The sequence below is a fragment of the Sebastes umbrosus genome, chromosome 21 (assembly GCF_015220745.1).
Source record: "Sebastes umbrosus isolate fSebUmb1 chromosome 21, fSebUmb1.pri, whole genome shotgun sequence".
Classification (NCBI taxonomy): Eukaryota; Metazoa; Chordata; class Actinopteri; order Perciformes; family Sebastidae; genus Sebastes; species Sebastes umbrosus.
The window spans coordinates 14115783-14143234 of NC_051289.1; the positions used below are offsets into that span (position 1 = coordinate 14115783).

General features: G+C 41.3%; 2 protein-coding genes across 2 annotated transcripts; one reads left to right on the forward strand and one right to left on the reverse strand.

Annotated features, from left to right (window-relative positions):
- The first annotated feature begins 28 nt into the window (after positions 1-28).
- oplah (5-oxoprolinase, ATP-hydrolysing) lies at positions 29-15832 on the forward strand. The gene is made up of 28 exons (XM_037757217.1): positions 29-183; positions 1947-2161; positions 3215-3406; positions 4489-4603; positions 4816-4939; positions 6432-6627; positions 6817-6982; positions 7262-7400; positions 8133-8200; positions 8691-8866; positions 8963-9088; positions 9229-9341; positions 9424-9594; positions 9689-9826; positions 10091-10229; positions 10351-10463; positions 11309-11460; positions 11645-11805; positions 11909-12010; positions 12120-12294; positions 12730-12914; positions 12993-13139; positions 13228-13362; positions 13717-13866; positions 14053-14210; positions 14319-14479; positions 14624-14721; positions 15066-15832. Exons 2-28 carry the CDS (start codon positions 1991-1993, stop codon positions 15216-15218), a joined length of 3924 nt encoding a protein of 1307 aa, XP_037613145.1. The 5' UTR covers positions 29-183; positions 1947-1990; the 3' UTR covers positions 15219-15832.
- A 3338-nt stretch (positions 15833-19170) lies between these two features.
- foxh1 (forkhead box H1) lies at positions 19171-25664 on the reverse strand. Its single transcript, XM_037757219.1, has 4 exons — positions 25495-25664; positions 22912-23422; positions 21099-21203; positions 19171-20857 (listed from the first exon to the last, which is right to left on the reverse strand). Exons 2-4 carry the CDS (start codon positions 23329-23331, stop codon positions 19874-19876), a joined length of 1509 nt encoding a protein of 502 aa, XP_037613147.1. The 5' UTR covers positions 23332-23422; positions 25495-25664; the 3' UTR covers positions 19171-19873.
- Positions 25665-27452: the final 1788 nt, after the last annotated feature.

A 27452-nucleotide genomic window follows, 5' to 3' on the forward strand; every position in this document is an offset into this window, starting at 1 on the left:
GTCTTAACACGACACCGGCTCCTCGCCGGGGGGCGGAGTTTAAACCCCAGGCAGTAGCAAGGAGAAATAAATACCTCCTATATTCAGTCGTGTTTCCTGTCGTAACGAGACAGTTAGGGGAGGGGAGGAGAATCATCTGATTCCCGGATTATCACAAGATTAGCACTCTGCAGCGGCGGACAGGTGAGTAAAAGATGTCGGTTACCGTCACATATTGTTCAAATCTTCAGCTCTGTTGCTTCGTATTCAGCTCATGCATGCTCCCCTTGCACACAGACTGTGAATGGGTTGTAGCCACAGCATGCATAGCAGCTGCTGACCCTCCAGGTATTTAGTTAAGAGCTTATAACTCCATTGCATTAGAGGCAGTGCAGCTTTCTCATTTATCCAACTGTCCTCGCTTATTGTCTGGAACAGCCCAAACAAAAAGGAGTCTACTCCTGCAGAATGGTATGGTAACCTTATCTTACTTTATGGTTCATTGATAGTTCTGCAGGGTTCTTCTGGGATTTGCATGTTTTGCTGTGATGCAATATCCCTTTAAAATTGTATGCAATTAATAGATTTAAAGGGGAACTACTTCCATTTTTCAAAAATCCTACATGTTATTCCTATGGTCTAAGACAGTCCAAAAAATATTAGTAAACACAAACAACTCTCTTCCAAATCAAAAAAACTAGAGTGCTAAAACTCAAACTTGTGATGTAATTGGGTGTAATGCTTCAAAGACAATGAATAAGGAGAGATATTCTAGATGAGTGTATATATAGGTACTTTTTGTGTTTCACAGCTGACAACACTACAGTAGAATAAAGCTCATTTGGGTGTAAAAAAAAAAAGAAGAAAACAATAAAATCCGTCTCATATTCAGTTTGCGTTGGTTCTCACTGAACCCCCTAGAAATACATCTATATTTTTTTATAATAAAGCAGAACTAATAATCATAATGACGAATAATATTGACCTTGTTGTGTCTTATTGACAGAATAAAGAAACCAACAAGATAAGAAGATAGATTTGTGGTCTTTTTATTTACGTATAGCCTAATAACATCGGACACTCTGTACACACACTGTTAAATATTCTGCCACGCCATGTACACAAACCACATACCCCTCAGCTGTGTGGTCAAGATCGGACTAGAGACGTAACCACTTCAAAGATGGGCGAGCAGTACCTGCTTTCTTCCGACGTTTCTGTTTTTTAATCAGAAAACAAGCTTGATACTGCCATATTTACTGAAAATGACATACAATACAGCCAACAGTAGCCTATAAGTAAGCCTGGTGATCTCCCTCCAGCCAGCTGTCACCTTATTTCGTTTTTTGTAGTGAAATGAGGAGGTATCGTATAGATATTTATTCCTCATTTCGACTTCATGAATCAGCCGTTTCGTGTCCATTGCGGTGCTTTCAAAGCGAGCGACAGGAGTAAAGAGAAACAGGGCGTCTGACAAAAGTTCAGCTCAAAACAACTCTCTGCACAGCGCTCTTTCGCTCGTGACCAGTCATTCTTCATTCCAATAGAAAACAATGCAGTCAAACTTTGATTACATTCCACACATATTGATTGAGCTTTACTAGGCCATGGGAATAAGATATTGAAATTTTGAATTTAGGTGGTGTTCCCCTTTAATAGCACGTTTAACCTCACAATCCTGACATGTTTTGTAATGCAGAAAACCTTTAGAAATTGTCACAAACCAGCTCAAAGTATGAGACAGTGAGGGGAACCGAGCCAAGTTAAAGTGCCAATAAGTGTGTTTTTATTCAATATAAACAAATGTGACTGTTTAGTGAAAGATAAGCATCAGGAGTGTGTAAAAGTAGTTGCGTCATTGTATCGACTTTGTGAATGAACAGCTATCTCTGCTGTTCTCCTATCAGTAACAGTGTTACAGAGAAGATATCTAATCTTTCCCTCTCTCCTACCTTCTGTGACTTCAGTTAGTTAGTCAAAGACTCAGGAGCAGCTCTTCTCTCTCTTCACTATGGCTGAGACTAAGGGGAAGTACGACTTTGCCATCGACCGGGGTGGCACCTTCACCGATGTGTTTGCCCGGCTGCCTGATGGTCGAGAGAGAGTCCTAAAACTGCTGTCCCGGGACCCCCAGAACTACAAAGACGCTCCCACTGAGGGGATCCGCAGAGTCCTGGAAGAGGTAATGTTCTTTTGTTACTTTTCTGAAATATTAGCAAGCACTCTTTAGTTAATATTTAATTTATACATAGAGTTTTGTGAGATTTTCAAGTTAGCTATCTTTACTTGGAAATCCCAAATCCTAAACTTTGCCTTTTGACTCCTTATGCGCTCCTCATTGATTCGGGTCAGTTTTAAAATCATACTATGACATGAGTCTGACTCCAGGCACATGGCTTACCTCTGCTGATGCCATTTATGTCAATGAAGCTGTTTTAATTGCCAAAACAAAGAGATTTTGTTTGAAATGGACAACTAACACATCAAAATGTGTGTGACTTTGTATTTTCATTGTCGAATAATCTGTCGATTATTTTCTCAATTCACTGATTAGTTGTTCGGTCTATAAAATGTCAGAAAATTATAAAAAATGTCGATCAGTGTTTCCCAAAGGCCAAGATGACATCCTTAAAATGTCTCGTTTTGTCCACAACTAAAGGAGGAGTGAAGAAACCAGAGAATATTCACATTTAAGAAGCTGGAATCAGAGAATTTTGACTTTTAATTTTTAAAATATTACTCAAACCGATTAATCGGTTAGTTGGCGATTAATTTAATAGTTGACAACTAATCGATTACTTGTTGCAGCTCCAGTAAAGCAGGCTGTTGCCGAAAAGGAGCAAGCAGGCCTACTTAAAAGAAAGTATTTTTAAAAAAGCAGGATTGAACATTCAAATATATTTATATCGCTACAGGAATGAAATGTGACTCTGTCTGTATACAGTCATGTGGTGGTAGATGAATGTATGTGTTGCAGTGATCCATGCTTTTGTGGTTCATTAGAGCGGAAAAACAAACACAAGATGAAGCAGGAATCTCCACTTTTAGCTAATAATTGACAGTTTAATTGCTGTTTTATTATTAACGAGCAGACAGCATGAGAGCAGATCAAAACATGTCTGCAAACTAGATCAGAAAAAAGTTTTAACATCATGTTAATCACAGTTACATCTCTACATCATCCGTATGAACAGTATATGATAATATATACACATTTATATGAATTTATTGACAGGAAACAGGGCGGGTCTTTCCTCGTGACCAGCCTGTAGACACCTCTCCTATTGGCTGGATCAGGATGGGCACCACTGTGGCAACCAATGCGCTCCTGGAGAGAGAGGGAGAAAGGACTGCGCTCCTGGTCACGCTGGGCTTCAAGGACCTGTTGCACATCGGCACACAGGCCAGGCCAAAGCTGTTTGATTTGGTTTGTAATGCTTGTTTTACTTAACACATGAATATACACTAGGGCTGTCAAAGTTAACACGATCGTGATTTGTAGCGGGCTCAGTTTTAAAGCTAGAGTGAAGATACCATATGCCCATACGTGTCATATGAAACTAGAAAAACCTAAGGAATCCATTGGTACCAACCATGTCTTACTAGGTTGTCGCGAAGGAGGTTTAAAAATGCTCCAAACTGGCATGGCCATTTTCAAAGGGGTCCCTTGACCTCTGATCTCAAGATATGTGAATGTAAATGGGTTCTCTGGGTACCCACGAGTCTCCCCTTTACAGACATGCCTACTTTATGATAATCACATGCAGTTTTGTGCAAGTCATAGTCAAGTCTGCACACTGACACACTGACAGCTGTTGTTGCCTGTTGGGCTGCAGTTTGCCGTGTTATGAGTAGAGCATATTTTTTATGCTAAATGCAGTACCTGTGAGGGTTTCTGGACAATATTTGTCATTGTTTGGTGTTGTTAATTGATTTCCAATAATAAATATATACATACATTTACATAATGAAAGCATATTTGCCCACTCCCATGTTGATAAGAGTATTAAATATTTGACAAATCTCCCTTTAAGGTACATTTGAACATATCGCATCTAAATTTTAATTTTGCATTTTAATCGATTGACAGACCTAATATATAAATACATGTTTAAAATTAAAAGGTAAAGCGAGTACACACACGCTACATGCACATGTATCATCTTAACCACAGCTATACCCAGTCAGCACCGTAATGCCTTTTTGACTATATTACATGTGGTGTTCATGTGTCCCTGCACACATGCAAGGTTTAGACATTATTTTGTGTAACAGAAACAGGGGGCAGGTCTTGGAGTTTGCCCCCAGACCAGTTTTACCATTAATGGTTTAAATGGTCACTTATCTATGAAGCTAATGCTCTGTTGCAGAACAAGCTGTCAGAAACCCAACCACCTGTATGCATGTCTTATCTGTATATCACAGGCATGTACTGTAACATCAGATGTCCTTCTTGTTAGTACACCTGCTTTGAATTCACGTGCCTTGTGTGTATGTTCGTGTAAACAGGAGATGGCGGTTCCTGAAGTGCTGTATGAAGAGGTGATAGAGGTGGACGAGCGAGTCGTTCTCATGCAAGACGGCTGCCAGATGGCCAGAAAAGATCCTAAACGTATTGTCACAGGTGTGAAACACACCTACGTACCTGTGCTCTTGTTGTACTACCTCCTCACTTTCACATATCAGTGGTGCCAGCAATACAACCAAGGCAATATTCTGTATTTTTTGGTTGTAAATGTAGGAATGTAAGCTCACATGCATGACAGCATTGCCTGAATGCTTTGCATAATTTGAAATAATCCTCATAATCTCTGTGTGGGTGCTGGTGTCCCTCAGGCAGTACAGGGGATTCTCTGGAGGTGTGGAGGGAGCTGGATCTGGAGCGAGTGGAAAAAGACCTCAGAGGAGTTCTGTCTCGCGGGATCACCAGTCTTGCCGTCCTTCTGCTGCACTCGTACACGTCAGTAGTACATCTTGTTTTTGTACCTTTTAGTCATATAGGCATATTTACATTTTTAAATTCCTAATCTCGTAATCTTGTCCTCTCTTTCTTTCATTAGCTAACTGTCCTTCTCAGGTCATCTCTCTAAGCCAAGATTTTAGTTTTACTTCTAACTATTCACTTTGTTATTTTTTTTCTCGTTCTCACTGTACACTCAATCATGCAACTCTTGGTTTGAGTCTCTCTGTCTCTGTGGGAGTAGTGGTATGTAGTCTGTACATGTCAGAGGTGTCTGGTGTCGACTAGGCTGTTTCTATTGTATGTATAGCCCATGTGGTTTACTGGGGGAAAGTTCAGGTTTTTCTTCCCATTTCTTTTCACTTAAACTAAATGTTTTTGGAGTTTGTTTCTTGTTTCTTAGGAGCACTGGAGGACACAGAGGCACATGATTTTTTTTCAGATTACCTGTCTCATGCAATACTGTCATATCGTGATCGTTGTATAAAAATACTTTTTTTGAATCATATTTGCTCCATTTCTACGCACTTCAGCTTTAAAGGGTCTCTCTATGTAAGAATCAGAAATTGCTCGTTAACAGTGACACCTGTGACCATTAAGTCAACGACAGTCAGCGTCCTGTTTCTCGCATTTGTGTTCGCACTACGGAGACGCGAGCGAGCATCGGTCAAAACAGTGGGGCGACACACACGAGACTGAACGTGATTGATAGGCGTCATGTTGATTAACGTTACGCAATAATGTTAGCTTACCTGTCCAATAGAATTTTTGCCAGCTAGGGGTCCGTTTTGATACCCAAAACCAAACAAAGGTCCTTCTATGAATCAAAGGCCCGGCCGATGTTGATCCTAGTTCCCCCCCCCCCCCCACCGACAGATTCCTGTTGTGCAAGACGGGCTTCACTAGATATAACTTTGTTTTTTTTTGTGCTTCCGTGGAGTTTGTGTTGGAGTCTGAGTGACGGTGGGCACTGGTCGTTTGTTAACGTTAGCGGACTCCATTTCTAACCGATCATTAGCTATCGTTGCACACTGTTAACCCTGTAGTGGAGCTGAAGAGAGTAAAAGCACTCAAGAGCGTACATGACGTCACATCCTTTGGATTTTCCTGTAAAAAACGTCATGCATTCTTCACATTAAAAGGCTGATAGAGGAAACCCAGAAAGTCACGGAAGGTTTAATTTTTTAGGTTCGGTTACAACTTGTTCACACACTGGCAATAAAAAAAACGATAAAAAAAAGTTTATATGTGTAAAAATTTACATATAGTCCCTTTAACTTCAAGTCTATTCCTTGAAATCCATTCACACTTTCAAAGCTGTTCCCACTTATTCACTCTAGCTGAGTTGAAAAGGCTTCTGGCACAGATAAAGCTTTTAAGTGATAAGACACACAATAGACTGTTAGCAGCGGTGACATTGCATAAGATCTTTATGTTTGACTTGCATTCCAGCTTCACTCTCTCCCTCTCTCTCTCTCTGTCTGTCTTTCAGATGGTCCGATCATGAGAAGGCAGTGGGCGCCCTGGCACGCCGTCTGGGCTTCACCCAGGTGTCTCTGTCCAGCGAGGTCATGCCCATGGTGCGGGCGGTGCCTCGGGGCTACACCGTCTGCGCCGACGCCTACCTCACACCCAAAATTCATCAGTATTTAGAAGGCTTTACCTCCGGGTTCAAGGGTGGCCTGAAGGTGCGTTCCTCACAGTGATATATGATACAAACCACATTTTTCTTTCATAAAGTGCTTATACTATAGAGGCATAAATCATGTTAGTTATGGCCTACACCCGACAATTCACAGACAGGATTTTCCAGATGGAAACCCTGCTTCATCTGAACATTGAAATGATCTCCATGTCTTATTTCCCTCTGTCCTCAGGATGTGGACGTTCTGTTCATGCAGTCAGACGGCGGTCTGACTCCCATGGGGCAGTTCTGCGGTTCACGGGCCGTTCTGTCTGGCCCAGCGGGGGGTGTGGTGGGATACGCGATCACTTCATACGAACAGATGGAGAAAAAACCTGTGATTGGCTTTGACATGGGGGGTGAGTAGGCGGGATGCCGAGGAATATTGTTAGTTACTTGAACAAAGTTTACTGAGTGCACAGACTATGTGAGGATCCTCTTGCTATTGTTTTTGTAGTTATTTGTTGCACAATTTTACTGTGCATCTAAATTGTCTTTGATTATTATGTGCATAGATTACAGATTAAAGAAAAAGGGGAAACATCTGATTCTGTGTTTGATGCAGAAGAAATGCTCATTTTTACAGCGTTTCATGCTTCTCGGCTTCCTGACTGCCTCTGTCTCGTCTTTCTCTCCAGGAACATCGACGGATGTGAGTCGGTACGCCGGCCAGTATGAACACGTGTTTGAGGCTACCACTGCTGGAGTCACCCTGCAAGCGCCTCAGCTGGACATCAACACTGTGGCTGCAGGCGGAGGATCACGACTGTTCTTCAGGTCCGTTAGTCAGTCGCCAATCTTGACCCATCTCCTCATATACCTGTTTGTATATGCTTTTTGTGGCTGCAGAGGGGGCTACGCAAAGCCTGATAAATTGCCTCAAATGAGCATCGGTTGGGGCTGAAGACTACAGGTTTGAAAATGAAAAAAGTCTGGGGGTGTGGAGTCAGAAACATGTGATCTTACCAGACCTCAGCTGCAGACTCGAGGCCACATAAACTGCTACTAACACAACACACCCAATTCTCTGACCAAACTGTCGGCAGATGAGTTGCAGTGTGGGTAATGTAGGACAGGTAGATAAACAAAACATTCATTTTGGACCCGTCAAAATTTTGATTGATTGATTAATTCACAATCATATTTTTTTTTTTTTAATGAAAAGCCATACTTTTATTTGCTACCTTTCTAAAAGCTCTGTGAATGTATTTTTTTTGTAATTATTTGTCTAAAAATGTTATCAATATGACCTTTAAGTTGTACAGATTTTAGGGATATAAAGCATTTGATATTTGCAGAGATGACTATTGAGTTGATCATTCGATGTGATAATTATAATCTTGCCAGTTCACGAACACAAGGCCATGTGCTCTGACATTAACTGCATCCAGTGGTTTAACTTTAATTTCAAATCAATCAGGATTTTATTCTAACTTAATCCTTCCCTTTTTCCCGTTACGTGACCTCTCTTCTTTCTGTTTTCTGTCCTTCCTTTTACTTCCCTCTCAGATCGGGGATGTTTGTGGTTGGACCCGAGTCTGCAGGCGCACATCCAGGACCAGCCTGTTACAGAAAAGGTACCAGACTGTTGGTGTTTCCTCCACCCTTTCTTTCCACAGCTTAGTAGATGGTAAACTATACATTTCTAAGTCACTTTCTCCACCTTCACTGGTTCCGCCTCCCACTCTTTAAATCATTCAATCCAGCCAATCCACCCTCCATGCTGTCAGACAAAAATCCACACAGCTGGGCTCTCTCTGTTTTCACGTCCTGTTCATTCCCCCTGGACTCTGGTTTAGCTGCATGAAGGTTGGAAATTTGGCGCAAGTCCAAGTTTAGATGATATAACTGAAGTTTGCCGCATAGATCTCAGTTTGAACTGTAACGTGTGCCAACAAAAAGAAACATGACTCTGACTTCAATGCTGATGCGCTCCAGTTCATAAAACATAATCTGCCGTGCTTTCACATTTCTCACAGAATCACATAACATATGTTAAAATACAAGACAGAAACACCTAGTGAAGCATCATACACAAAATGGTTTAAAATTTTTTTTTTTTCCTAGGTGGCCCTCTGACTGTCACCGATGCTAACTTAGCCCTGGGTCGACTCCTTCCTTCCTTCTTCCCCAAGATCTTTGGACCAGGGGAGAATGAACCACTGTCAATGGAAGAAACCATGAAGCATTTCCATCATCTGAGCCAGGAGATCAACCTCTTCTTGTCTTCTAACCAATCACAGGCACGAATATTTAATGTGTGTGAAATCTTCTCAATAATTCTGTAAGGGAGTATTAATAATGAGGCTAAAAAATTGTTTGGGGGTTTTCATTCGCAGGTTGCCGCAAATGGGGGTAACCACTCACAAAACGGCACGTCAAAGATGAGTGTGGAGGAGGTTGCTATGGGATTCATCCGCGTTGCTAATGAGGCCATGTGCCGGCCAATCAGAGCTCTGACACAGGTATTTGGAGTTTTGAAGTCTTGGTGAAAATAGTTGAACGCTGAATGTTTAGTTGTCAAATTTGTCAAACGTTTAAAATCACATTTTTTGTCTCATTTCATATCTCCTGTCTATCTTCTCCATCTCCCATCCCCCCATAGGCTAAGGGCCATGATACATCTCAGCATGTGTTGGCATGTTTCGGGGGTGCAGGTGGCCAACATGCCTGTGCTATCGCCAGAGCCCTGGGGATGAAGACTGTCTTCATTCACAAGTAAGGGGGATAGACGTGTGTGTGTATGAGAGAGAGTCGTATTCATGTATGTTTGGTTGTAATATGTGTTTGTGTGTTGCAGGTACAGCGGCGTGCTGTCAGCCTACGGTCTGGCTCTAGCTGACGTGGTGGAGGAGGTGCAGGAGCCGTGCTCGCTGCAGTACGAGCAGAAGTCATTCAGCGAGCTCGATCGGAGGGTGGAGCAGCTCTCAAAACGCTGCCGCGATACGCTCTGTGCACGCGGATTCACCAGGTCAGCACCCACAAAATACTGTTAGTCCATGCCTTTTCACTGTTAGTCTCACTAAGTACTTAACAAGCAGCCTTGTGTTTGTTGTCCTCTACAGCAGTCAGATAACCACTGAGGTTTTCCTTCACCTGCGTTACAAGGGCACCGACTGCGCTCTCATGGTCACCGCTGCCGGTTACCCCAGCAACGCCCAGTCCTGTCTAGCTGGAGACTTCCGCAGTGCCTTCACCAAGCGGTTAACTCATTTGCTCAATGATTTCTTAGTTTATTCATGTACTGAGCTATTGGCTGGAACACGTTTTCACTCATTGCAACTCAACACGTATCCTCCTCTGTTTACATTGTATAAGCAAATACACCATGAAGTTAATGTGTCATTTTTCCATAGGAGATAAGCTTAGTAAGCTTTGGAGCTGACATTTGTTTACACTACTCGTGGCTACTAATGTTTCTCTAACCCTAATCTCTGTACATTCCTTCCTCCGCCTCCTTCGTTTAGTTATCTGAAAGAGTTCGGATTCACTATCCCAGACAGACCCATCGTGGTTGATGACATCAGAGTGAGGGGTTGTGGGAAATCTGGTATCAAATCGGTGTATAAAACAAAGACGAGGCGCGGACAGGCCAAACCAGTCACGGTACACAGGCTCTCTTATACATACATACAGCTGAACATGTCATATACATGTAAACACATGGACACACTCTTATAACTTGTTCAAGCCTAACAAAAAAATCAATCTCTGTTCTTCTCTGTAGAAGACCAGGTGTTACTTTGAGGAGGGTTACCTGGACACCAGTGTGTATCTATGGGAGGAGCTGCCATGTGATCACAGCATCCAGGGACCAGCCATCATCATTGACAAAAACAGGCAGGCATTTCCCCCTTACTGTCATTACAAGCTTTCAAAAAAACATCAATGAAGCATTGTCTTTTTTTAGAGATCTGTAGTATCTGTAGTATTTTTGAAGTCCCAAAAATTACAACAGAGTGAGACATCTTCTCAAGGTGATCACTTCACATCAGTTTCAGGAGTCACATTCTCCCAGTTAAACTTAAACCTAATTTATATTATATCAATAATTTAAGACATGTAGGTAAATATGTATGTAAGTATTGGGAATCTGGGTCAAAAATAAACTTTTACCCTATTTTTTTTAAATATAGCATCGGCTATTCTTAATTTTACTTTAATGTTTTTAATTTTTTTTTCTTTAAAGTCAGGACATTAAAATCTGTTAAATATGGTTAAGATAATGCCTTTGAATTTTAAGTATAGTTTCGAATGCATTACATTTTTTTTGATGCTTCATTACTTATATGGATGTGTGGACACATACTCAGATACTTCCACTGTACTTGTTTACTTTTCTGGGTTGAATTTGGAGTGAATTTGGTCTTAATTTGGGTCTTTAAAATGCTTCATAGCCTGTATTTACTATCTTTTTTTTTTTTTTTTACCTCTGTTCTACTCTAAACTACAATTAAAACTTCAAGCTGAAGTAATTTCATTTATTTTTTTGTTTATTTTTGTATTTTAGTTTATTTTGTTAAATTATCTATAAACCATATAGAAAATGACAGTAGGAAAGACTGTGAATATGATTGTATAACTTGCTGAAACTGAAATATGAACCAAGAAAAAAAGCCTGTATTTACCCTGTCTAAACATCTGTGCTTGTATAAGTGTTTTTTTTCTGTTCTTTCCTCCATCAGTACCATCCTGGTGGAGCCGTGCTGTGAGGCCCGTCTGACAGAAGGGGGCGATGTTTGCATGACTGTCAGCTCTGACCCTCACTGCGCCCTGGGCACTGAGCTCAACACTGTGCAGCTCTCCATCTTCTCCCACCGCTTCATGAGCATAGCAGGTACTCCGACAGAGGAGAGAGGATGGAGAGGAGAGAATGAGGAAGGAGTGAAAGGTTGTTAGGGAGAAACTAGGATAAGGAAGAGAGAATATAAAGGAGTGAAGTGAAGTGGGTCATTATAATATGTTCAGTATTATTTTCTTGTTAGCATGCTCAGTTGTGTTCCACCTCTCTTCCTCTACAGAACAGATGGGCAGAGTTCTCCAAAGAACCTCCATCTCCACCAACATCAAGGAACGTCTCGACTTCTCCTGTGCTGTGTTCGGACCAGACGGTGGTTTAGTGTCCAACGCACCCCACATCCCCGTCCACCTGGGGGCCATGCAGGAGACAGTCCAGTACCAGGTGCAGGAAGGAGTTTAGATGTACTACTGAAAGACTAAAGAATTAACAACCCATTGTGACACAAAGGATGTTCTGTTTCTTCTTCTTCTTCTTCTCTGTGCAGATCAGATCACTGGGCAACAAGCTGAAAGAAAGCGATGTGATTCTGAGTAACCACCCGTGTGCCGGGGGCAGCCACCTCCCAGACCTCACAGTCATCACACCGGTCAGTCTGTACAGCTTTGTGTCTGCGTCCTCCTCTTCTTCAATCTTTTTTTTTCACTACAAACCTCTACTTTTTTCTCCGTTAACTCTCTCCTTTCCCTCCCCCCTAGGTGTTTAGGAAAGGGGTGAGCAGCCCAGTGTTCTTTGTAGCCAGCAGGGGGCACCACGCTGACATCGGAGGCATCACTCCTGGCTCCATGCCCCCCCACTCCACCTCCCTTCAGCAGGAGGGGGCCGTCTTCACGTCCTTTAAACTTGTCACTGGTGGCGTCTTCCAGGAAGAGGGTAAGAGAGGAGGAGGGGAACCAAGAATGAGTGTGTGAAGGAACAGAGATAATACAGAGCTGTATCTGTCGACAAGTCGAGATAAAAAAGAGACTTTGCATACTGTAGCCAAATAACTACAAAAAGATGATACTTAACATTAATACCATCCATTTTCCAAAGCTTACCGACCTCCTTGAGATACACCATTATGAACGCCTAGTCACCTAGTGGCTTGAAGGTCTGAAATCAATCTAAAAACTTACTGTATGCTTTAGGAAATAGTCAGCAGTAATCTTGAGTATAATGTGTTCAAAACCACTAGTATGGTCCTGTTAGGAGAGCTTCAAAACCAACATGAATCCCACTTGCACCATAATAATGCTTTTCTCTTTCTCTGTCTCTTTTCCCCTCACTGGATTCCTCTCTTGCGTTTTCCCTCTGTCTCCATATCAGCTGTAACCGAAGCTCTGATGGCTCCGGCCCAGTACCCAGGCTCCTCTGGGACTCGTAATCTCCATGACAACCTGTCAGACCTGCGGGCTCAGGTGGCGGCCAATCGGAGAGGCAGCCAGCTGGTGGAGGAGTTGATTGACAGCTACGGTTTAGCTGTGGTCCAGGCCTACATGGGGTACATTCAGGTAACTGTGGTATAAAAGTATAACGCAAAATACTGTTATTGTGAAAAGTAGTAATAGTAACTGGTGTTAATGTTTCAGAGTAATGCAGAGCTGGCAGTGAGGGACATGCTGAGAGACTTTGCATGTCGGCGGCGGCAAGAGACTGGCTCCTTGGAGGTGGAGTCGGAAGATTTCATGGATGATGGGACCGCAATCAGACTGCGTGTTCAGATTAATGAGGAAGAGGTGAGCAGGGAGAATCTCCTCATGATGATCTTTAACATTTATACATTATGTTACGTATCAATTTACATAAAAACCTCCATCACCGCAGGGCAGTGCGGTGTTTGACTTCACAGGGACGGGAACCGAGGTTTGGGGGAACTGCAACGCTCCACGCGCCATCACCCTCTCTGCCCTCATCTACTGCCTGCGCTGCATGGTCGGACAGGACATCCCCCTTAATCAGGTACGGTGGTTTATTCTAGGAACATTTACATGTTTGTTTAGTAATTCTTCCTGCACTTAAAGGAACAGTGTGTAGCATTTAGGGGGATCAATTAGGAGAAATGGAATATAATATTCATAACAATGTTTTCATTAGTGTAGAATCACCTGAAACTAAGAACCGTTGTGTATTCGTTAGCTTAGAATGAGCCCTTCTGGAAAGGGAGGAGTGATTGGAGGGGTTCTCAGTTGGTTGCATCTGCAACCACACCACTAGATGTCGCTACATCCCACGCTGTACCTTCAAATGATAAATAAAATGTATTCAATTCCATATAGTTTTTATTATTCAGGTGTTTCCTTTTTTCGTATCCAGGGCTGCCTTGCACCAATCAAAGTCATCATACCCCCTGGCTCGATCCTTCAGCCTTCCAAGGATGCAGCTGTGGTTGGAGGAAATGTACTCACATCCCAGAGAGTGGTAGACGTCATCTTTAGGGCGTTTGAGGTGTGCGCCGCTTCGCAGGTGAGAAAAACTAGATTTGTACGTTAAAAAAGATAGATCGGCCGGATCAATTATTCCAAAATGTTGTGATAAAGCACATCTGAATTGGTAAATTGATCAACATTTTCCAAAGCTCTGTGTGCATGCACTCTAAAATGGTTCTCTTTGTGTTTTTTGCTTATTTATTGTCATTCCTCTTTCCATCAGGGCTGCATGAACAACATTTCATTTGGCAGTGAGAGCGTAGGTTACTATGAGACGGTTGCTGGGGGAGCAGGGGCGGGGCCAGGCTGGAGTGGGCGGAGTGGCGTTCACAGTCACATGACCAACACCCGCATCACCGACCCGGAGATTCTAGAGAAGAGGTCAGACTGAAGTTCAAGTTTTAGTTAAAGACAATTCAATTAGTTGTGTCCAGTAATAATAATGTTTTTAATATCATTGTATGTTGCTGCTGTCCATCTGGTGTTCAGATATCCAGTCATTTTAGAGCAGTTCTCTCTGCGGCCCGGCTCAGGAGGCGCAGGAAAATACTGCGGTGGAGACGGTGTGATGCGGAAACTTCGGTTCAGGAACAAGGTGGTTCTGTCTGTGCTGACCGAGAGGCGATCCACCCGTCCCTACGGCCTACAGGGTAAACTTTGACCCTCTGAACCTACCCGCAAATGTCCTCAGCAGCCTTTTTTTTATAAATGATTGCATTTTGCTTGGTGACTATTTGTGTCTTTCTTTCTTCTACTGTTTACACTGTCCTTTCTAACCTTTCTCTGCTGGTTAGGGGGTGAGGACGGTGCAGCGGGGCTGAACTTGCTTCACAGAGCAGATGGACGAGTCCTCAACCTGGGCGCCAAAACCAGCGTCAGCCTTCAGCCCGGGGTAAGACTGCATAATGTGTTAAATAAATACTATCAAGTATACCTGTCATGGCACTATACATTCCAAAATAAGTAATAATAAACTGAATTGTGTGATGTTGCATGAAAAAATATTGTATTCTGATGTTATTTACCACACAGTGATGAAACCATAATGTTTTTAATTACTTCTGCAGTTGTTAATTAGTGTCCTGTGTCTTCTTGAAATGAGGCACATCAGAAAACTAGCCTGAAAATAGTTTATCTATAGCTTTATATTTCAAATATGGTCAAGTACTCACATTGATGAGGTAACTGTTACTGTAAAGCTGAATCCACTCTTTGCTTTTGTGTCTCCCCCTACAGGACATGTTCTGCCTCTACACCCCTGGAGGAGGAGGATACGGAAAAGAGGTGGACGCCAACAGAAGACCCCAGACCAAGCGCAGGCGCTTGAACAAGGCTTTCCCTGAGAGAGGCAGCGTCTTTGAATACCGAATGGCACAAGAGGGAGTGTGAGAAGAAATGAGAGAGGGAGAGTTAACAGATGAGCCAGAAGAGGAGGAGGAGGAGAAGGAAAGAGGTAGGGAAATTAAAGGAACTCAAGCAGAGAGCGAGAGATGGAAAAGACAGAGTGTGGCTCTTTAGGGCAAACAATTATCATCATTGTCAACACCACAAAAAATATGAATAATACTGTTTTTCAGAATCTGTAATGGTTGTGCTTGCATTAGCAGGCCATGTGAGTGAATATTAACAGCTCAGGCCTTGATCAGATTTGTGTGATGGACACTTTAAGATGTGTTGCTGAGTTAAATGTAACATTCCACTTGTTAGTCTGAATATCTTTCTTATTATTAGCCAAGGAAAATCTGAGTAACCCCTCAGCAAGTTTTGCTGTCTCATTTTGATAATACATATCCCAGTGTACATTTTCATTTGATGGAGACCCCAAATTTGCCATGTAAGGTAAGACATAGTGTGTATTTTTGCCTACTGAAATGTTTATAAAATAAATTCCAGCCTAACTATGCAAGAAAAAAGCCACCCATGTGAAGCAGCTGCTAATCTGTTATAACTGGAACAACCACTTACCTAGCACCACAAAGTCACGACACGACGTGGTTACCGTAGTCAAATAAACCCAATTTCTACTAATTAGATTGTCCTCTTTTTGGGGTGCCCCATGTACCAAGGCTGAGTCCTTACCGCAGCGGCCCAGGGTTCAAATCTGACCCGCGGCCTTTTGCTGCATATCACCCCCTCTCTCTATCTCTCCCTCCTTTTTCATAACCGTCACTGTCAAATAAAGGCAAAAAAAAAATCATCTTTAAAAAAAAGATTGTTCTCTTTTTATTCCTTTCAAAGGAAACAGTAGTTCCACTTATCCTTTCTTTTTTGAGTGTAGGACAGGAGAAATCTGTTTTGTGAGTCTGTCATTCTGTGAAATGGTTGTAATGATTTATCAAATCATGTTGTGAAATGCACAAAGTAGCAGTTGTGATTTTGTTCTTGTGGCATGCTTCATCTCCATACCATATAAGTTATGTAATGTCTCTTAGCCCTAATAAGCGTGAATTTGATCGCCAGAAGTAAAAAGCTAACGTTAGGCTATATAAGAACGACACCACGGTCGCATGATTTCACGTCACCACCACTAAAATAAAGGCGGACTAGTGTTTGGCGTGATGACGTTCAGTAGTCTCATTTAGCCACTCAATAGTAGCTGCCTTTTTTAAGACGTAAAAGCTTCAGAATTCACGATATTTACTGATGTATTTCTGAAAAAAACGTGAAAAAAAACTTAGTTCAGGCATCTCAAAAAACCCATTGACTTCCAGACAAGGAAAGTGCTAATATGCTAACTCATTTTTGGGTTTTAGGACTCATTCCTGCAGCACTCTATTACTTCAGCAGTTAGTGAATGAAGCAGGGGGAGCTGTTCAAATGATTTAAATGATACTCTGCTGCCTCTAAGTGTTATTGGTCAGTTAAAACACACACAACTCACCCAGGCCCAGCGGGACTGCCACTCATACATGTAAATTCATGAGAGGGAGTGTTGTGAGATGCAATCCTGAATGGTCGTGTGTGTGTTTGGGGGAGGGGGACATGTCCCCGTTTAAGTGGCGTCCCCTCCTCCCGTCTTTTGGTCAGGAATGATCTGGGAGGAGAGGAGGAAGGATGGTGAGGGAGTGCAGGAATGCGTAGGCAGCTGATAAAGAGATAGTGGCCACGGCAGTGGAAGCAGCAGGAGGCTGACGGCTGCTGGACGGTTGATGTAAATCAGCTGGCTCTGTGTGTGTGTTTGTGTTTGTGATTGTGTGTGTGTGTGCTGGAAACTCTGTTGATCAAAGATAGTTTTCCTCGTTTATAGATCACAATTCCTGTGGTAAAACAATCCATCATACTGAGAGGATTTGAGAATCACCCCCTGCTGCCTGGGAAAATCTCTCCGTCTTCACCCACTGGCTGATGGTCAGCTTTAGGTTTTGGGGATTTGTGCTCTCATTATGGGAGAATGTGAGACAAACAAGAGAGAGAAAACAAGCATGACTCAAGAGAAAGTCCCTATTCATGAAATTAAATATCCACAGTTAATTCAAATGTTTTGTGAAACACAGAACGACAGAGTGATGCGAGTGGCATCAGCCGATATGTCTGAAAACGGAAAAGCGTTCACACAATATTTTGTTGGTAACATTAGAACAGCATGTCATTAGTAAGGCTCTACATGACCAATAGAGTCCTATATATAGCTTCCAATAGCTTTTGTAGGACAAGAAATCAAAATAGAGAAATTGTTGTGCAAATACAAACTTCTGCAAGAAAGAAATGGAGGAAATGCAAACATACTAGTATTCAAAGTCCCACTACTGACATATTTTCAATTTCTGTGAAAGACTGAACTAGCCAGTAGTTGGTCAGTTTGTTTAAAGTAAACTAGATTCTAAATTAAATAAATAAAAATAGTTATACCTCAAATAAACGTGTCTTGTTACTTTATACTTCTATTTCACTACATTTCAGAGGGAAAACTAATAGTCTGAGCTTAATAAATGTAATGTAATGGAAATATTGTACTGTTTACACATTTGCCTGCTTGAGTTACTAATTATTTTACAAATATAAGATTTTACGCATAAAAACAAGAGATCATTTCACATAACTTGACATTTTGTCACAGATTAAACTACCCAACAAAATATAAAATTGTCAAAATTAGTTCCACCATAACCAGCTACCACAGTAAAATGCTACTCACACATGAATTAGTAATAATAATCCAATTCTGTAAAATATTATAGTATAACGCTCACAGGAGACTTTTTTCTGCATTATGTTCTTCTACTTTTGATACTTAAAGTACATTTAACTTATAATATCTATCTTTTTTTCCATTTTGAGGCCTTTTAATTGTAATGGTTTGTTTGTACATTGTTGTATTGCTACTTTTACTAGTGCTTCTTTACATTTTAGTAGCCAAATGACCATAGAGCAAAGATAACGATTGAGATGGTTGGCTATTCAGGAGTTTTTACATTATATATAGTATATTTCTCATGCATTTCTTGCATTGAAACAATTTAGATCTTTCTATTTACCAAAGGGAAAGATACCACCAACTGCAAAGAACGAAATAGGTTTTAATTCATGGAAAAAGTTATGCCAGTTTCTTTGATGTAGTGTAGTAGTAATATATTATCTAGATGTATGTGTTCTCATGAAAATGGTCTCCTAACATTAAGACAGCTGTTGAATTGTGCAGAACTACAGTTGAGCTTTAAGAAGGTCAAGCAAATAAACCGACCAGGACTAAACAGCCATCTGAACAAACATGCTAAAACTGAGTAACATATAAATGATAAAGTAGAATCAAACGTATATAAATGCACACCATAAAAAGAAAATAAAGTTGCTTTAGGTTGCAGTTTTAGTTATCTTATTGCCATATACAACACTGAGCAGAACAGTTAAAATAAACAGCATTTTATTACATACCCTGTTCAACCTTCTTTTGATACTTACACGTCTGAGCTGTTTTCACTTCAGCTCAGTACTGTACAAACCTTCAACAAGACCACAGGAAAATGGCAAAAACAAAACATTCAACTGTCGAGGTATAGGCAGACATTTATAAGCAATTTCCTTTAGAAGATGATCATAATGACATCAAAATAGTGCAAACAACCAGCAGTGCAAAGTCCACAGGAAACAAGTCCTAGCCCATTAAAAACCTGAGGTAGATACTGGTGGTAATATAGTGGTTGATTGTCTCCTGTGTCCTGAGAACAAGCATTATCTTAGCAGATATATATTCTAAAATATAGACCATCTTCTTGGCTAAAGAAGTCCAGACTTACAGACACTAAACAGGAAGAACATTACGGTAAACGGACGGTCCTGTATATTTCACCATCTGGACAAACAAACTGAAACTCACAAATAACACAAGTGTGTGATCTGTGCACACAGACAGAGCCTGACAAAGGGAAACAACCTGATGTTTTCACTGAAATCATGCTAGTTATCTACCTAAAAGTCCTATATCTGTTTAAAATGCTGGCAGGATAAAATGTTAAAAAAGGATACTAATAATTAATACTTTCTAGCTCAAATTTACTGTAAATGTACCATCAACAGTCCAGTTAGTTTTTTCACATGACTGCAAAATTCAAGTTTAAATCCAGCAATACATTCAGCAGTCATAATAGGGAGACAACATGCAAAGACAATTTGTGTAAGAAAGCAAAATTCATGCCAATAAAAAAACAGTGCAAATAAGATCGGCAGTGCAAAGAGCCAGGAGTAATACACACTCCATCTCACTGAAAGCCTGAGGTAGATACTTGTTTTGTTGTATACCTGGCATTTTGTGGTATATTTTCTCCGATGAAACCATGTAATACTCCAAACAGTGATGAGAAACCTTAAAAAATAAAACACTGACTTTTCATTTTGTTAAAAACATGAATCTGCGCCCTTTTTGCAATTTTTAACGGTCAACATTTCTTGAGCTTGAGGAAGTGATTAAGACTTAATTTGAGGGAGTTTGCAGCATTTCCATGTGGATCTTGATTAAACCTCCCATCCTGCATCATAGTGGGTTAGCATTTGTGCGTTTTTTGAGTGACAGTATGGGCTCAGCATGAGGAAACGAGTCAGTATTTCAGTCAGTACTGAGGATACCTGTTTAGGGGAGGCCCATTCTGCAGGCTGTACTGACTGGGTGGTTGATGATGTGGGTGAGAGTTCTGATTGGTTGGTACTAACACGTCAAACACGCTCTTATTCGGCGGCACTGATTGCAACATGTTGTCCAGGTCCATGATGAGGGGAGGGGCTTGGACAGAAACGCGTCCACTGGGGAGGATGGGCCAATAGGTATGACCTAAGAAGTGACTAGGTGCCACGGGAGAGCTACCGTAGCCGTAAAGTGGAAGTCCGCCATGCAGCGGCATTAGAGGGCCTCCGTTGAACCGCATGCTGGGTGGGGCAACAGCATTGGGGGGAGCATATTTGGCGTAGGAGGTAGGGAGCTCCCATGGAGGTGCGACAGTCTCCCGTCGGGCTGACTTGTGCAGCGGGGGCCTGTAGTCCTCATAACCATCTGACCCAGCCTCGCCATCAAGAGGAACACGCTTCCCAGAGAGAGACATCCCTTTCCATTCCTCATCAGAGGAGGAGGTGGAGGCTGGGCTGGCAGAGCTGGCCGAGGCGCTCCGGGCAGAGGAGGCGTAGCGAGGTCGCGGAGGCGGAGGCGGCGAAGGCCGAGGTCGCTCCACCTTGCCCCAGCAGTCCCTGGTAGACACGTCCACATCCTCGGAGGCACTGGGCGGCCGCAGGCTGTGTAGCAGAGAGTCGATGGCGAAGGATGAGTCCAGCTTGGGTCGGAACAAATCCTCCTGCGGTGGGGAAGGGTTTCTCGAGAGCATGGCAGGGAGGGGGGTGACTGGGGCAGGCGGCGGTGGTGGTGGCGGCTCACATTCTGGCTTGTGTCCCTGCAGGATGTAGGGGGCCAGATCCTGGGCGAAGATAGTCTCGTCCTGACGCGACACAGCCGTGTTTTGCCTCTTGAGGAGCTCTAGAGGGACGTGGCTCAGCTCCACCGCCCAGAAGTTGCCTTTGCCCTGAGGCTTCCCCGGGTCCTTTAACACCTACAGGTGGGAGGGAGGATATAGGAGAGTGAGATGAGCACTCGGCCTGACAACCTAGTCAGACAGGACTGACCAAGTTTCACTGTTAACCATCACAATAAAAGCTTAAAACTGGTTTCCAAGGTTCAATCGAAAGCCCCTCAGAGCGTATTTCAAACAAACCTGAACTCTTTCAATTAAAGCCCACTGACGAGACTAAATAGGGATTTAAACATGGAGTTGTTTCACAGTTTCAACGTACCTTCACAAAGCAGTCATACGAGGAGAGGTTGTGTCGCACAGAGTCCCGCCAGCCCTTGTAGTTTCCTTTAAAGAATGGGAAGAGAGTACTGATCTCCTTGAGGATCTAGAAATAAAACAAAAATGTCAGTATGGCCGTCTGTACAAGATGCTCCTCTTCACTGTATTTCAGTTTGCATTGGGCCAACGCTGTCTAAATACACACTGATGTGGTGACTGATAACATTAGAATTTAAAAGTTAGTCGAATTGAATACATACATGCAGAAGTGAATGCCAACTACACATACTGTACACTTCACTTGAAAGTTGTTAATAAGACAAGAATTTGATAATCAATGTAAGGATTTAAGTTGTGTGGCAGTACTTTTATAGAATAACATCAACTGAAAGGTGACTTTACCATGCAATGTATATCACTATGTTATCACTTTTCTGATACAGATCAGTGTCTGGTTTCACTGCAGTCCAACCTTATCAAAGCAAACCGAGAATGGTATAGGGGCGGTAGTCACTCAAGTGTCACCAAGAGGCTGCTGGTTTGTGTCACTTTATGAACTGTAAATGGTCTGTCAGTGTGTTATCGATAGACTTTTATAGAAAAACTGACAGTAACTCTCTGATTCTACTTACTTTCCTGAGACTACAGAGTATTTTCATCTGAGATTTATTTCAATTAAACACTGCAGAAATAAAAAACAACATCAGAAGCACCATGCTCTGTAAACAATTGCTGTTAATTTACAGCAGGATTTCAACAGTATTAACCTGTTATTTCTAAAAACAGTGCTTTACTGTTAATACAAAAGAAAACCTGTTAAATTATGCTCATAGGCCGTTTTTTAACTGAACTATAATGCCTTCTTAAATAACAGCACTTTATTGCTGATCAACTGTCTAAAGTATCATCAGTAACAGTTTCATGCAGTATTTTTTTAATTCGGGGACCTGATCTGCACATGTGAGGCTTGCACATTGTACATGATTGTAAAATCAGTGAATTAGCTCTGTTCTTCACTCACATGTTGTTCTGGTTTGCATTCTGTGCTTGTAGCCAGCTATAGACAGACATTTTGGGTGTCAATAAGTCTATTATTGCCTTTTTCCTAACGAATGCCTTTAATTGTATTTATTGTGACTATTCCTATGTCTGTAACCTGCTAAGTCTATTCATCTACGCAGAAATTAATGTTGTATGTAAAAAATACAACATAACTAGTGCATTAAAACAAATCAGTAAGATAATGTAAAAGAAAGGTGGAAAAACAGCTATTTAATGTATCTTTAAACAGTAAATTAACTGTAAAATACTGTGAAATGAATAAAAAAAACAGTATTTTTCATTAACAGTACAAAGCTGTAAATTTCAGCGACAGTATAATAATGTTAATTTTTACAGTAACATAAAGGCAACCCTGCTGCCAGCTCTTTACTGTTATTTTACTGGGAAATTCTTAACAGTGTACCCAAATTAACCCAAAGTATAGCACACCATGGGCACTCAAACATTTATAAATACGAGAACAATCTAAATGCATCCTTACATCAGATAACGTCAGTTTCTTCTCTGGGGATCTTTGGGTCACTTTAGGAACTGTAAATGGTCTGTCAGTGTGTTATCGATAGATTTTTATAGAAAAACTGACAGTAACTCTCTGATTCTACTTACTTTCCTGAGACTACAGAGTATTTCATCTGAGATTTATGCCAACAAAATACTGCAGAAATAAAAAACAACATCAGAAGCACTGTGCGTAAAACACACCATGCACCCAAACATTTATAAATACGAGAACAATCTAAATTCATCCTTACATCAGATAACGTCAGTTTCTTCTCTGGGGATCGTTGGATGACCATAGCGATCATAGCGAGGTAGGAGTACGGAGGTTTTGGATACCGCTGGTAGTTCTTTTTCTTCCCACCGCCGGTGCTACTCTTGAAGTGGGCATCTTGAGGATCCGGTGGTACGACGACTGTATCCATGAATGCTGTGGCACCGGTGAGGTGTTCCTGGCGCACTGTGGGAGTCTCCAAGCGCGACGACTGCTGTGGGACCATCTGAGCCAGGTGGAGAGGCCAATGTTGGGCTGGAGAGCTGCTGCTGCTGCTGGGAGGAAAACTCTGCTGCTGCGCATCTCTGTGGAAGTCAAGTTGATGGCCGTGATGTTCTCCAAGGTGGGACCGAGCGGGTGGTGCCAGGAGGATCTGCTCCTCCGGCCAGTGTTTTGTCATGCTGATGATCAGCCAGAGGGACAGGAGGGGGTTGGGAGGCCAAAGAGTCGGTCCTTAACTTCTGGCAGACTGCTGGCTCCAGGCTGACTCTCTATTTGAAGAGCAAACAATTAACAGTTTCATGTAAATCCCTGCTGCGTAATCGAGAGGAGAATGACGCGTTATCTGAGAGCAGAATGACTGATCGCCCCAGGGGGGGGGTGCTGGGGAGGGTCTGTGTACGAGGAGGGGCGAGAGAAAGACAGTAAACCTGTAAATAACCCCTTATGATAATATCAACATGCCACTGACAAACGTAGAGATTCAGAGTTTGCTTTGGAATCAGCGCTTAGAAGATTTACGCATGAAGGTCTAAAGCATTAAGTGCGTATTTGGAGTAGATAATATACCCAAAACAAACAATATGTTTATTTTTAATAATTCTAGAGACACTCTAGTCTCACTTTATAGCACAATAAAAAAATACCTCCATTCACTTGAGTGAAAAAAGGTCATATATGTGTGTGTATATGGTGTATTTAGTTATAGTTTTGACTGATTGATTTCAGGACTCCATAACATTATGTTGCATCAATATTTAAAAAAAAAAAATTGTTGACTATTTTACATCAGGACTCTAAAATTCTTATTATTAATATGAAAGATGGGTGGTGTAGAAAACTGTAGCACTGATGACTTTTAAATAAGACACAACTCCAATTTCATACTAAACCAAGATGCACTTGTGTCCTAATTGAGAGTTGAATTAAAATGCATGAAATCTTGAAATAAAAATAATTCTAGAGACAAGGGCAACATCCTCATTTTACTATCTCCATTTAGATCAGGTATCATGTTGTCTGGGGCTGTATTAAATCATGAAGACCCTTTTCTCTCGAGAGTACTTTGGCTGCAGAGGCGAAAAGTAAACTTGTTATGGGGGATGGGGTGGGGGTGCAAGAAAGAGAAGTAATTTCGATTGAAGCTTACATGCAATCAACAATTTTTGCTGAGCAATATACAAAAGGAATGGCTAATATACAAACGTTGAAACATTAATGGAATAATCCAGGAATCATTCCTTTTAATAGGCTGCATCAAATAATTAATTAGTCTCAAACCATTTTGGAGTCATTTTAGATTGGGAGGAATATAGTGAAAGTAGCCAAGTTGCATATGATTTTTTGCAGGTTATACCAGAGAGCAAGTCATGCACATGTACATTCATCAAAAAACGTTTTGTATTTTTTGGAAAATCTACAAATTGTAATCAGTTGATGCAGAATAAATCATTTGGAGACATTATGGTGGTGCGCTGTTTTACGCACAGCATGGTCTCCCTGTTGACTATGCAGGATGTCATTCAGCGTTGAAAGACTAAGTTTCGGGAATGCATGTCTTTTGTTCATGTTAACGTAGTGCTAATGTGCAAACGCTTTCTTCCCAGCAAGACAGTGAAAACAAGTTGGATTAGGAGGAACCCCATTGGTGAGCTGGAGACTGTTCCTGAAGGAGGAGCTGCTTAGCATGTGTGGAAATACTGGGGGCCATTCAACACCATTTGTGGGTTTTCTGGCGCTTACAAGCTGCTAAGTGTCGTTGTTGGGTAGGACATTCACACCTTGAACAGGAGCAATTCATGTTTTCCTCAATTGTTGCCTCAAGATATCTCTCAAACATTTACACAAACCAAGAATCAACAAGTAGCTTTCTATATTGTGTTACACAGCACCAACTCTGACATTGAGTTGTATTTAAGTTAATTTACTCTGTCTTTTTTATTTAAATAATGGATATATTACATCTGATAAGATAATGAAAGGCAACTCTTGAATCAAATGATTGTGCCACCAAGATTTGTCACCAGAAAGAGAAACAAAAGAACTGGAAACAAAGTCCATTCTCACACTGTGAGACTTTTCTAACTGGTATCACACAACTTAAACTGTGCTGCAGAATCCACAACTAAGTGACAATTAACCTACATTTTGACATGAAGTGTGTACTCGTTTTCCTTTGATGTCACCAAATAGCATCTGACCACTCCATAATTGAGCTTTACTTTCCAATTCCAAAACCCTGTTTATTGGGTGATTGCACAAATAAATACTATTATATTTTAGCAGTCTTCTTGCACAGATGCATCATTTTCATAAATGTATCCCCCCTGTGTGAAAAACTTACCACGTGGATTTGCAGATTTTGTAATTTTTGCAGTAAACCACAAAATGTTTGACCTTGTTTTCCAGGTCAGATGGCTTCCCTACCATGGTGAGTGAGCAACAAACCTCCTTCACCTGCTGCAATTTGCATCAGTGATTTTCTTCTCTGGTTGGTTGCAACACTCTCTGTTGCACAGTCAGAAAGTTTGTCCCCCTCTAGTGGTTTCACTCAAAATTTTGTGAGAAGGTTGACTCACTTATAATAAAAAGGTCTCTGGAAAATACTGAGGGAGCCTTTTCTGTTCAAAAAGTGAGTTTGATGGAGTCATTGAGATTTTTTTTTATTTCTTTGTGAGCTGGAAAATCAAACATGTACAGACAAACCCACAATGTTTGGACCCAATTTACATTCCCTCTCATAGAGAAGTTCTCACACTGATTTAAATACAAACTGTCAGTCTATCTCTTCCTGTCTACTGGAGTGCCAGTTAATAGGTTGCGCCTGGATTAGTGAGCCACGCATGAGAAGAATGGGAAACCATATGAATAGGATAGCACCCAGGACAAGGCCGTTCACATTAGGCTGATTGTGTCAGGACAAATCCCTCTTAAGCTGCCCTGGGATGCATCCTGAAACTGAGAAAGTTTAGCCCTTTGTGATAGAGACAGAGAAAGTGAGAGGAAGTTTCACAGCTTCATTACTGAAGGACAGTTATTTTTCGTTTGGTTTGCTTTTATTTTGTTTTATTTTGTTGTTTATTTAACAGGGACAATACATTTACTGCACCAGATATAGCTAAAAGCTTCTGTAGTCGCTGCCCGGAGGCCACCAGTGATGTGCAGGTTGACAAAGTGTTATAACATACACTAACAGACTTATTCTGGGTATTAAAAACCTACATCAAATGTTCTTAATCTATTATTTTTTAAGTTAAGAGACATTTGTGAAATAAAGTTGGTGTCTGAGGTACCTGGCAGAAGCGTCTGCATTTTGCATGCTGTATTAGGCTACATTTTAGGGGTCCGTTCACTCAAATGATGACAAACACTCTTGTTTTGCTTCCATCTAGTGGTATCTAGGCATGCAGCTTTTGAGATATCAGACTCTAAATCTGAATTCCTGCCACCACCTCAGTATAATGGAGGTACTCAGAACGTTAAAAAGTGACATTATTTAATTCAATTCAATTCAATTCAATTTATTTTTGTATAGCGTCAAATCACAACAGAAGTTATCTCAAGACGCTTTATATATAGAGCAGGTCTTAGACCGTACACCATAGTTTAGAGACCCAACAAGATCCACCAAGCGCGTTGTGGCCAGGAAAATAATAAATTCAGATGGATAATCCACAAAGCACACAGTCAAAACGTTCTCAAAGGGACTATTTCTTCAGTAGAAAGAAGTTCCAATGATGCAAAGTCTGTAGATTATTTGCAGTTCTCTGGACAAAGTTTCTGGAAAGATGCTTTGCTGTAAAAAAATTTAAATGCTTTAAGCACCACAAATTAAATTCCATTTACCTCCATTCTATTACAGAGAATGCAGACACTTCAAAGACAGATATCTAAAAATCTGGGCACATAAATCCAAAACTATGCACAAATTAATCATTTTTTTTGCTCTTTTGTTTGGTAACATGGTGACATTTAATGCAAATGTTCCTATATTTTAAACACTATGAAAGGTACTGCATTGTATCTTATCCCGAGACCCAGAGATGTAACAGTAGCTCATGCTCCCAAGCTGTTTCCTCATTGCGTCTGCAGAGTGTCATCGCTGTGTTGGTTGGTCAGTTCACTGCAGAGGTCAGCAGGTCACAGGGTCATCCCTGTCTATCTGTTTCTAGATATTAGCAGCTGATTCTGATACTGCTTCCTTTGGACAATCAGACTTCAAAACTGTTCTACCGTACAGTTTGTTGACTTTGTTAAACTGATATTTAATTATGGGGATGTTAAAGGAACGTGTTTCATGCT